Below are 13,296 nucleotides of genomic sequence, written 5' to 3' on the forward strand. Positions count from 1 at the left end.
CAACGAGACAAATGCATCGATGTACTGTACTTATTTTAAATCCAATTCTCGCTTCAATCGGCAGCCAGTGTAAATCGATTAGTATAGGGGTGATCCTTTCTCTAGGTGGGACACCTTTTATCAGTCTTGTTCCTCTGTTTATTTTGTTTTGTAATTTCTTAAGTTGGACTTTTGGTAAATTGTAGTAGATAGAGTTGTAGTAGTCAATCCAGGTAATAACACAGTTTATCACAAGTTTCTTTACGGAATTTTCGTCCAGGTACTTCTTTTTATAAAAGCAATATTTCTTAGATGATACAGGGGCGTAGGAGCGTTTTCCTGTTTGGAGGGGGGCTATAGTTCGAAATGACACTGAAGGCGGAGCCACAGGCGCGAAGGCATAGGAGGGAGTGGAGGGGGGGGGGGGTGACTGGGAGTCTCCCCCAGAAAAATTTGATGAGGAAACACCCTCAGATGCGATTTCCTGGCATCTGACAGCATATTGTATCAAAAACAAAATCATGTTTTTGAAAGACTTTTATGTGACCAATTCCAATTTTTTACACAATAACAATCATAAAATACCAATAGGCCTATATATATATATATATATATATATATATATATATATATATATATATATATATATATATATAATACCAATAGGCCTATATATATATATATATATATATATATATATATATATATATATATATATATATATATATATATATATATATATATATATATATATATATATATATACCGATACGCCTACTTGGTGAATTTACCAAAAATATACTGACGATGTTGATTCTTTGCTACAAACTCACTCGCAATATCGATCAAGTCAAGGCTATCGGTTTTTTCCCAATGACAATGAAGTATCATGCAGTGATTCAATATTACTCAATGAATAATAACATGAAGCATCAAACCTTGTGAGAAGAGAATACAGTAAATTTGATTCTTTCATTTGTTTACTTCGTGAATCTAGATTAATGAAAACATTAGGTAAATCAAATCATTCTACAAGTTTCAACTTTCTTTCCAATATGGCTGTTGTGTTGTACAACATATATTAAAATAAATGAATTTAGTTATATATATACATATATATATATATATATATATATATATATATATATATATATATATATATATATATATATATAGAATAATTGTTAGTAAGCAAAATTAAGAACAAGCATATTTCTTATATAAACATACATATTTGAAAGTCATGCTTGAGACCAGAAAATATACATATGAAAAGCGTATGAATAATGTATAATTACTACATCATAAGCTCTGAAATTATATAAAGGTATACATATCTAAAAAGGATTATGAAGAAATTATATATATATATATATATATATATATATATATATATATATATATATATGTATTCATGCATGTGTTTATATATGCGATATTCGTCAACTACATGTGTTGGCGTGTGTCATGTTTTCAATTTATTACTGCGTATCAATGATGTAGTTTGTTACTATAATAGTGTTTGGTAATGATGGATAGATTAACATATGTTTGCACGGTATACACTGGGGGTCAAACATTATAAGTGGCTGGATTAATTACCAATATGGGGGTTGCTCTCTGTAAAACTAAGCGAGTGACGAGTGACGGGACTGTGAAACTATGATGCTGGGTACTAACATGATACTTACGTGGCGGGGGTGGGGTGGGAGGGTGAGACTGTACAAGAGCTGTTACCAGAGATAAAATGCATTTACAAAATGTAAATCTGAACGTTTAAAAGCATATTTTCAGCAAAAAAAGGGGGGGGGGGCGGTGGGCTATAACCCTCCAGCTCCCCCTGCTCCTACGCCCCTGATATATATATATATATATATATATATATATATATATATATATATATATATATATATATATGTATATATATATATACATATATACATATATATATATATATATATATATATATATATATATATATATATATATATATTTCCTGTCGCGCTCAGGGGAGAGAGAGTAGTTGAATCCTGGTGAAGGGGTGTACCCCCGAGAGATACACTCAGAAACCACACTCTTCCATAAATTGCCGAACCAGTGTGTTGTAGTCAGGAAAGGCGGAGGGAGTGGGAAAGGCTGAATCTGTGTGTGCATATCATTAAATATTTAGACGTAATTTTTGACAACTGGAGTACACTAGTTTTTAATAATTTTGTGACTGAAACTACGGATTACAATCGCCTACTGTTTCGGTGTCAATGACCTTCGATGGCAAGATGCCAGAAAACTTCCAATCAATCAATCAATCACCTACTGTCATTACAAAGGGTATTAAGCAAACTAATCAATCACCTACCATCATTACAAAAGGGTATTTTGTAAACTAATCAATGATCTATTGTCAGGACAAAGGGTATCCTGCAAACTAATCAACCTCCTACTGTCATGACAAAGGGTATTCTGCTAACTATTCAGTCACCTACTGTCATTACAAAGAGTATTCTACAAACTAATCAATCACCTACTGTCATGACTAAGGGTAGTCCGCAAACTAATCAATTGCCTACCATCCTTTTAAAGGATATTCCGCAAACTAATCAATTGCCTACCCTCCTTTTAAAGGGTATTCCGCAAACTAATCAATTGCCTACCATCCTTTTAAAGGGTATACCGCAAACTAATCAATTGCCTACCATCATGACAAAGGGTAGTCCGCAAACTAATCAATTGCCTACCATCCTTTTAAAGGCTATTCCACACACTAATCAATTGCCTACCATCCTTTTAAAGGGTATTCCGCATACTAATCAATTGCCTACCATCATGACAAAGGGTAGTCCGCAAAGTAATCAATTGCCTACCATCCTTTAAAAGGGTATTCCGCAAACTAATCAATTGCCTACCATCAAGACATAGGGTAGTACGCAAACTAATCAATTGCCTACCATCCTTTTAAAGGGTATTCCGCAAACTAATCAATTGCCTACCATCCTTTTAAAGGGTATTCCACAAACTAATCAATTGCCTACCATCATGACAAAGGGTAGACCGCAAACTAATCAATTGCCTACCATAATTTTAAAGGGTATTTCGCAAACAAAATCAGTTGCCTACCATCATGACAAAGGGTACTTCGCAAACTAATTGATATATATATATATATACATATATATATATATATATATATATATATATATATATATATATATATATATATATATATATATATATATATATATATATATATATATAGTCCAACTACTTGATCCTTGCAACTGAGCCAGTACCTTATCCTATAATGTAGCCTTGTACCTCTACATCAAAGGATATTACCTCCTCAAAACAAAGTTCCTTTTTCTCTCCATCTTCCAGAGTTCAACTATTTGATCCTTGCAACTGAGCCAGTACTTTAACCTATAATGTAGCCTTGTACCTCTACATCAAAGGATATTTCCTCCTCAAAGCAAAGTTCCCTTTTATCTCCATCTTCCAGAGTCTAACTATTTGATCCTTGCAACTGAGCCAGTACTTTATCATATAATGTAGCCTTGTACCTCTACATCTAGGGATATTTCCTCCTCAAAGCAAAGTTCCTTTTTCTCTCCATCTTCCAGAGTCCAACTATTTGATCCTTGCAACTGAGCCAGTACTTTATCCTATAATGTAGCCTTGTACCTCTACATCTAAGGATATTTCCTCCTCAAAGGAAAGTTCCTTTTTCTCTCCATCTTCCAGAGTCCAACTACTTGATCCTTGCAACTGAGCCAGTACCTTATCCTATAATGTAGCTTTGTACCTCACCATCAAAGGATATTTCCTCCTCAAAGCAAAGTTCCCTTTTATCTCCATCTTCCAGAGTCCAACTACTTGATCCTTGCAACTGAGCCAGTACCTTATCCTATAATGTAGCTTTGTACCTCACCATCAAAGGATATTTCCTCCTCAAAGCAAAGTTCCCTTTTATCTCCATCTTCCAGAGTCCAACTACTTGATCCTTGCAACTGAGCCAGTACTTTATCATATAATGTAGCCTTGTACCTCTACATCTAGGGATATTTCCTCCTCAAAGCAAAGTTCTTTTTTCTCTCCATCTTCCAGAGTCCAACTATTTGATCCTTGCAACTGAGCCAGTACTTTATCCTATAATGTAGCCTTGTACCTCTACATCTAAGGACATTTCCTCCTCAAGGCAAAGTTCCTTTTTCTCTCCATCTTTCAGAGTTCAACTATTTGATCCTTGCAACTGAGCCAGTACTTTATCCTATAATATAGCCTTGTACCTCTACATCAAAGGATATTTCCTCCTCAAAGCAAAGTTCCCTTTTATCTCCATCTTCCAGAGTCCAACTATTTGATCCTTGTAACTGAGCCAGTACTTTATCCTATAATGTAGCCGTGTACCTCTACATCTAAGGACATTTCCTCCTCAAGGCAAAGTTCCTTTTTCTCTCCATCTTTCAGAGTTCAACTATTTGATCCTTGCAACTGAGCCAGTACTTTATCCTATAATATAGCCTTGTACCTCTACATCAAAGGATATTTCCTCCTCAAAGCAAAGTTCCCTTTTATCTCCATCTTCCAGAGTACAACTACTTGATCCTTGCAACTGAGCCAGTACTTTATCCTATAATGTGGCCTTGTATCTCTACATCTAAGGATATTTCCTCCTCAAAGGAAAGTTCCTTTTTCTCTCCATCTTCCAGAGTTCAACTACTTGATCCTTGCAACTGAGCCAGTACCTTATCCTATAATGTAGCTTTGTACCTCACCATCAAAGGATATTTCCTTCTCAAAACAAAGTTCCTTTTTCTGTCCATCTTCCAGAGTCCAACTACTTGATCCTTCCAACTGAGACAGTACTTTATCCGATAATGTAGCCTTGTACCTCTACATCAAAGGATATTTCCTCCTCAAAACAAAGTTCCTTTTTTTCTCCCTCTTCCATAGTCCAACTACTTGATTCTTCCAACTGAGACAGTACTTTATCCTATAATGTAGCCTTGTACCTCTACATCAAAGGATATTTCCTCCTCAAAACAAAGTTCCTTTTTTTCTCCCTCTTCCATAGTCCAACTACTTGATTCTTCCAACTGAGACAGTATTTTATCCTATAATGTAGCCTAGTACCTCTATATCTAAGGATATTTCCTCCTCAAAACAAAGTTCCTTTTTCTGTCCATCTTCCAGAGTCCAACTACTTGATCCTTGTAACTGAGCCAGTACTTTATCCTATAATATAGCCTTGTACCTCTACATCAAAGGATATTTCCTCCTCAAAACAAAGTTCCTTTTTCTGTCCATCTTCCTTAGTCCAACTACTTGATCCTTGTATCTGAGCCAGTACTTTTTCCTATAATATAGCCTTGTACCTCTACATCAAAGGATATTTCCTCCTCAAAGCAACGTTTCATTTTCTCTCCATCTTGCAGAGTCGAACTACTTGATCCTTGCAACTGAGCCAGTACTTTATCCTATAATATAGCCCTCTACATAAAAGGATATTTCCTCCTCAAAACAAAGTTCCTTTTTCTGTCCATCTTCTAGAGTCAAATTACTTGATCCTTGCAACTGAGCCAGTACTCTATCCTATAATGTAGCCTTGTACCTCTACATCAAAGGATATTTCCTCCTCAAAGCAAAGTTCCATTTTCTCTCCATCTTGCACAGTCCAACTACTTGATCCTTGCAACTGAGCCAGTACTCTATCCTATAATGTAGCCTTGTACCTCTACATCAAAGGATATTTCCTCCTCAAAGCAAAGTTCCATTTTCTCTTCATCTTCCATAGTCCAACTACTTGATCCTTGCAACTGAGCCAGTACTTTTTCCTATAATATAGCCCTCTACATAAAAGGATAATTCCTCCTCAAAACAAAGTTCCTTTTTCTGTCCATTTTCTAGAGTCAAATTACTTGATCCTTGCAACTGAGACAGTACTTTATCCTATAATGTAGCCTTGTACCTCTACATCAAAGGATATTTCCTCCTCAAAGCAAAGTTCCTTTTTCTGTCCATCTTCTAGAGTCAAATTACTTGATCCTTGCAACTGAGCCAGTACTCTATCCTATAATGTAGCCTTGTACCTCTACATCAAAGGATATTTCCTCCTCAAAGCAAAGTTCCCTTTTATATCCATCTTCCATAGTCCAACTACTTGATCCTTGCAACTGAGCCAGTACTTTATCCAATAATGTAGCCTTGTACCTCTACATCAAAGGATATTTCCTCCTCAAAACAAAGTGCCTTTTTCTGTCCATCTTCTAGAGTCAAATTACTTGATCCTTGCAACTGAGCCAGTACTCTATCCTAAAATGTAGCTTTGTACCTCTACATCAAAGGATATTTCCTCCTCAAAGCAAAGTTCCTTTTTCTCTCCATCTTCTAGAGTCAAATTACTTGATCCTTGCAACTGAGCCATTACTCTATCCTATAATGTAGCCTTGTACCTCTACATCAAAGGATATTTCCTCCTCAAAGCAAAGTTCCCTTTTATCTCCATCTTCCATAGTCCAACTACTTGATCCTTGCAACTGAGCCAGTACTTTATCCAATAATGTAGCCTTGTACCTCTACATCAAAGGATATTTCTTCCTCAAAGCAAAGTTCCTTTTTCTCTCCATCTTCTAAGGTCAAATTATTTGATCCTCGCAACTGAGCCAGTACTTTATCCTATAATGTAGCCTTGTACCTCTACATCTAAGGATATTTCCTCCTCAAAGGAAAGTTCCTTTTTCTCTCCATCTTCCATAGTCCAACTACTTGATCCTTGCAACTGAGCCAGTACCTTATCCTATAATGTAACTTTGTACCTCACCATCAAAGGATATTTCCTCCTCAAAGCAAAGTTCCCTTTTATCTCCTTCTTCCAGAGTCCAACTACTTGATCCTTGCAACTGAGCCAGTACTTTATCATATAATGTAGCCTTGTACCTCTACATCTAGGGATATTTCCTCCTCAAAGCAAAGTTCCTTTTTCTCTCCATCTTCCAGAGTCCAACTATTTGATCCTTGCAACTGAGCCAGTACTTTATCCTATAATGTAGCCTTGTACCTCTACATCAAAGGATATTTCCTCCTCAAAGCAAAGTTCCCTTTTATCTCCATCTTCCAGAGTCCAACTATTTGATCCTTGTAACTGAGCCAGTACTTTATCCTATAATGTAGCCTTGTACCTCTACATCTAAGGACATTTCCTCCTCAAAACAAAGTTCCTTTTTCTCTCCATCTTTCAGAGTCCAACTATTTGATCCTTGCAACTGAGCCAGTACTTTATCCTATAATGTAGCCTTGTACCTCTACATCTGACGATATTTCCTCCTCAAAACAAAGTTCCCTTTTATCTCCATCTTCCAGAGTCCAACTACTTGATCCTTGCAACTGAGCCAGTACTTTATCCTATAATGTAGCCTTGAACCTCTACATCTAAGGATATTTCCTCCTCAAAGGAAAGTTCCTTTTTCTCTCCATCTTCCAGAGTTCAACTACTTGATCCTTGCAACTGAGCCAGTACCTTATCCTATAATGTAGCTTTGTACCTCACCATCAAAGGATATTTCCTCCTCAAAACAAAGTTCCTTTTTCTGTCCATCTTCCAGAGTCCATCTACTTTATCCTTGCAACTGAGCCAGTACTTTAACCTATAATGTAGCCTTGTACCTCTACATCAAAGGATATTTCCTCCTCAAAGCAAAGTTCCCTTTTACCTCCATCTTCCATAGTCCAACTACTTGATCCTTGACAACTGTGCTAGTACTTTATCCTATAATGTAGCTTTGTACCTCTACATCAAAGGATATTTCCTCCTCAAAAAAAAGTTCCTTTTTCTGTCCATCTTCCAGAGTCCAACTACTTGATCTTTGCAACTGAGCCAGTACCTTATCCTATAATGTAGCCTTGTACCTCTACATCAAAGGATATTTCCTCCTCAAAACAAAGTTCCTTTTTCTCTCCTTCTTCCAGAGTCCAACTACTTGATCCTTGCAACTGAGCCAGTACCTTATCCTATAATGTAGCCTTGTACCTCTACATCAAAGGATATTTCCTCCTCAAAGCAAAGTTCCTTTTTTTGTCCATCTTCTAGAGTCAAATTACTTGATCCTTGCAACTGAGCCATTACTCTATCCTATAATGTAGCCTTGTACATCTACATCAAAGGATATTTCCTCCTCAAAGCAAAGTTCCCTTTTATCTCCATCTTCCATAGTCCAACTACTTGATCCTTGCAACTGAGCCAGTACTTTATCCAATAATGTAGCCTTGTACCTCTACTTCTGGGGATATTTCCTCCTAAAAGCAAAGTTCCTTTTTCTCTCCATCTTCCAGAGTCCAACTATTTGATCCTTGCAACTGAGCCAGTACTTTATCCTATAATGTAGCCTTGTACCTCTACATCAAAGGATATTTCCTCCTCAAAGCAAAGTTCCATTTTCTCTCCATCTTCCATAGTCCAACTGCTTGACCCTTGCAACTGAGCCAGTACTTTATCCTATAATGTAGCCTTATACCTCTACATCAAAGGATATTTCCTCCTCAAAGCAAAGTTCCCTTTTATCTCCATCTTCCAGAATCCAACTATTTGATCCTTGTAACTGAGCCAGTACTCTATCCTATAATGTAGCCTTGTACCTCTACATCTAAGGACATTTCCTCCTCAAAACAAAGTTCCTTTTTTTCTCCATCTTTCAGAGTCCAACTATTTGATCCTTGCAACTGAGCCAGTACTCTATCCTTTAATGTAGCCTTGTACATCTACATCAAAGGATATTTCCTCTTCAAAGCAAAGTTCCCTTTTATCTCCATCTTCCAGAGTCCAACTACTTGATCCTTGCAACTGAGCCAGTACTTTATCCTATAATGTATCCTTGTAACTCTACATCTAAGGATATTTCCTCCTCAAAGGAAAGTTCCTTTTTCTCTCCATCTTCCAGAGTTCAACTACTTGATCCTTGCAACTGAGCCAGTACCTTATCCTATAATGTAGCTTTGTACCTCTACATAAAAGGATATTTCCTCCTCAAAACAAAGTTCCTTTTTCTGTCCATCTTCCAGAGTCCAACTACTTGATTCTTGCAACTGAGCCAGTACTTTAACCTATAATGTAGCCTTGTACCTCTACATCAAAGGATATTTCCTCCTCAAAGCAAAGTTCCCTTTTATCTCCATCTTCCATAGTCCAACTACTTGATCCTTGCAACTGTGCCAGTACTTTATCCTATAATGTAGCTTTGTACCTCTACATCAAAGGATATTTCCTCCTCAAAAAAAAAAAGTTCAATTTTCTCTCCATATTCGAGAGTCCAACTACTTGATCCTTGCAACTGAGCCAGTACCTTATCCTATAATGTAGCTTTTTACCTCTACATCAAAGGATATTTCCTCCTCAAAACAAAGTTCCTTTTTCTGTCCATCTTCCAGAGTCCAACTACTTGATCCTTCCAACTGAAACAGTACTTTATCCTATAATGTAGCCTTGTACCTCTACATCAAAGGATATTTCCTCCTCAAAATAAAGTTTCTTTTTTTCTCCCTCTTCCATAGTCCAACTACTTGATTCTTCCAACTGAGACAGTACTTTATCCTATAATGTAGCCTTGTACCTCTACATCAAAGGATATTTCCTCCTCAAAGCAAAGTTCCCTTTCATCTCCATCTTCCATAGTCCAACTACTTGATTCTTCCAACTGAGACAGTACTTTATCCTATAATGTAGCCTTGTACCTCTACATCAAAGGATATTTCCTCCCCAAAACAAAGTTCCTTTTTTTCTCCCTCTTACATAGTCCAACTACTTGATTTTTGCAATTGAGCCAGTACCTTATCCTATAATGTAGCCTTGTACCTCAACATCAAAGGATATTTCCTCCTCAAAACAAAGTTCCCTTTTCTCTCCATCTTCCAGAGTCCAACTACTTGATCCTTGCAACTGAGCCAGTACTTTAACCTATAATGTAGCCTTGTACCTCTACATCAAAGGATATTTCCTCCTCAAAGCAAAGTTCCCTTTCATCTCCATCTTCCAGAGTCCAACTACTTGATCCTTGCAACTGAGCCAGAACTTCATCCTCTAATGTAGCCTTGTACCTCTACATCAAAGGATATTTCCTCATCAAAGCAAAGTTCTTTTTCTGTCCATCTTCTAGAGTCCAATTACTTGATCCTTGCAACTGAGCCAGTACTCTATTCTATAATGTAGCCTTGTACCTCAACATCAAAGGATATTTCCTCCCCAAAACAAAGTTCCTTTTTTTCTCCCTCTTACATAGTCCAACTACTTGATTTTTGCAATTGAGCCAGTACCTTATCCTATAATGTAGCCTTGTACCTCAACATCAAAGGATATTTCCTCCTCAAAACAAAGTTCATTTTTCTCTCCATCTTCCAGAGTTCAACTACTTGATCCTTGCAACTGAGCCAGTACCTTATCCTATAATGTAGCCTTGTACCTCTACATCAAAAGATATTTCCTCCTCAAAGCAAAGTTCCCTTTTATCTAAATCTTCCAGAGTCCAACTACTTGATCCTTGCAACTGAGCCAGTACTTCATCCTCTAATGTAGCCTTGTACCTCTACATCAAAGGATATTTCCTCATCAAAGCAAAGTTCTTTTTCTGTCCATCTTCTAGAGTCCAATTACTTGATCCTTGCAACTGAGCCAGTACTCTATTCTATAATGTAGCCTTGTACCTCAACATCAAAGGATATTTCCTCCTCAAAGCAAAGTTCCCTTTTATCTCCATCTTCCATAGTCCAACTACTTGATCCTTGCAACTGAGCCAGTACTTTATCCAATTATGTAGCCTTGTACCTCTACATCTAGGGATATTTCCTCCTCAAAGGAAAGTTCCTTTTTCTCTCCATCTTCCAGAGTCCAACTATTTGATCCTTTCAACTGAGCCAGTACTTTATCCTATAATGTAGCCTTGTACCTCTACCTCAAAGGATATTTCCTCCACAAAGCAAAGTTCCCTTTTACCTCCATCTTCCATAGTCCAACTACTTGATCCTTGACAACTGTGCTAGTACTTTATCCTATAATGTAGCTTTGTACCTCTACATCAAAGGATATTTCCTCCTCAAAAAAAAAGTTCCTTTTTCTGTCCATCTTCCAGAGTCCAACTACTTGATCTTTGCAACTGAGCCTGTACCTTATCCTATAATGTAGCCTTGTACCTCTACATCAAAGGATATTTCCTCCTCAAAACAAAGTTCCTTTTTCTCTCCTTCTTCCAGAGTCCAACTACTTGATCCTTGCAACTGAGCCAGTACCTTATCCTATAATGTAGCCTTGTACCTCTACATCAAAGGATATTTCCTCCTCAAAGCAAAGTTCCTTTTTTTGTCCATCTTCTAGAGTCAAATTAATTGATCCTTGCAACTGAGCCATTACTCTATCCTATAATGTAGCCTTGTACATCTACATCAAAGGATATTTCCTCCTCAAAGCAAAGTTCCCTTTTATCTCCATCTTCCATAGTCCAACTACTTGATCCTTGCAACTGAGCCAGTACTTTATCCAATAATGTAGCCTTGTACCTCTACTTCTGGGGATATTTCCTCCTAAAAGCAAAGTTCCTTTTTCTCTCCATCTTCCAGAGTCCAACTATTTGATCCTTGCAACTGAGCCAGTACTTTATCCTATAATGTAGCCTTGTACCTCTACATCAAAGGATATTTCCTCCTCAAAGCAAAGTTCCATTTTCTCTCCATCTTCCATAGTCCAACTACTTGACCCTTGCAACTGAGCCAGTACTTTATCCTATAATGTAGCCTTGTACCTCTACATCAAAGGATATTTCCTCCTCAAAGCAAAGTTCCCTTTTATCTCCATCTTCCAGAATCCAACTATTTGATCCTTGTAACTGAGCCAGTACTCTATCCTATAATGTAGCCTTGTACCTCTACATCTAAGGACATTTCCTCCTCAAAACAAAGTTCCTTTTTTTCTCCATCTTTCAGAGTCCAACTATTTGATCCTTGCAACTGAGCCAGTACTCTATCCTTTAATGTAGCCTTGTACATCTACATCAAAGGATATTTCCTCTTCAAAGCAAAGTTCCCTTTTATCTCCATCTTCCAGAGTCCAACTACTTGATCCTTGCAACTGAGCCAGTACTTTATCCTATAATGTATCCTTGTAACTCTACATCTAAGGATATTTCCTCCTCAAAGGAAAGTTCCTTTTTCTCTCCATCTTCCAGAGTTCAACTACTTGATCCTTGCAACTGAGCCAGTACCTTATCCTATAATGTAGCTTTGTACCTCTACATCAAAGGATATTTCCTCCTCAAAACAAAGTTCCTTTTTCTGTCCATCTTCCAGAGTCCAACTACTTGATTCTTGCAACTGAGCCAGTACTTTAACCTATAATGTAGCCTTGTACCTCTACATCAAAGGATATTTCCTCCTCAAAGCAAAGTTCCCTTTTATCTCCATCTTCCATAGTCCAACTACTTGATCCTTGCAACTGTGCCAGTACTTTATCCTATAATGTAGCTTTGTACCTCTACATCAAAGGATATTTCCTCCTCAAAAAAAAAAGTTCAATTTTCTCTCCATATTCGAGAGTCCAACTACTTGATCCTTGCAACTGAGCCAGTACCTTATCCTATAATGTAGCTTTTTACCTCTACATCAAAGGATATTTCCTCCTCAAAACAAAGTTCCTTTTTCTGTCCATCTTCCAGAGTCCAACTACTTGATCCTTCCAACTGAAACAGTACTTTATCCTATAATGTAGCCTTGTACCTCTACATCAAAGGATATTTCCTCCTCAAAACAAAGTTTCTTTTTTTCTCCCTCTTCCATAGTCCAACTACTTGATTCTTCCAACTGAGACAGTACTTTATCCTATAATGTAGCCTTGTACCTCTACATCAAAGGATATTTCCTCCTAAAAAAAAAGTTCCTTTTTCTGTCCATCTTCCCGAGTCCAACTACTTGATCTTTGCAATTGAGCCAGTACCTTATCCTATAATGTAGCCTTGTACCTCAACATCAAAGGATATTTCCTCCTCAAAACAAAGTTCCCTTTTCTCTCCATCTTCCAGAGTCCAACTACTTGATCCTTGCAACTGAGCCAGTACTTTAACCTATAATGTAGCCTTGTACCTCTACATCAAAGGATATTTCCTCCTCAAAGCAAAGTTCCCTTTCATCTCCATCTTCCATAGTCCAACTACTTGATTCTTCCAACTGAGACAGTACTTTATCCTATAATGTAGCCTTGTACCTCTACATCAAAGGATATTTCCTCCCCAAAACAAAGTTCCTTTTTTTCTCCCTCTTCCATAGTCCAACTACTTGATTTTTCCAACTGAG

General features: G+C 37.2%; 1 protein-coding gene across 1 annotated transcript in view; it reads right to left on the reverse strand.

The window, feature by feature from the left end:
• LOC137631719 (flagellar attachment zone protein 1-like) overlaps positions 1-13,296 on the reverse strand; it is a 116,465-nt gene that overhangs the window by 4,750 nt on the left and 98,419 nt on the right. Inside the window, exon 2 of the mRNA XM_068363606.1 lies at positions 1,582-1,709. Within this exon, the coding sequence (XP_068219707.1) occupies positions 1,582-1,709 (128 nt within the window). The remainder of the gene's footprint in view (positions 1-1,581; positions 1,710-13,296) is intronic.

The sequence above is a fragment of the Palaemon carinicauda genome, chromosome 3 (assembly GCF_036898095.1).
Source record: "Palaemon carinicauda isolate YSFRI2023 chromosome 3, ASM3689809v2, whole genome shotgun sequence".
Taxonomy (NCBI): Eukaryota; Metazoa; Arthropoda; class Malacostraca; order Decapoda; family Palaemonidae; genus Palaemon; species Palaemon carinicauda.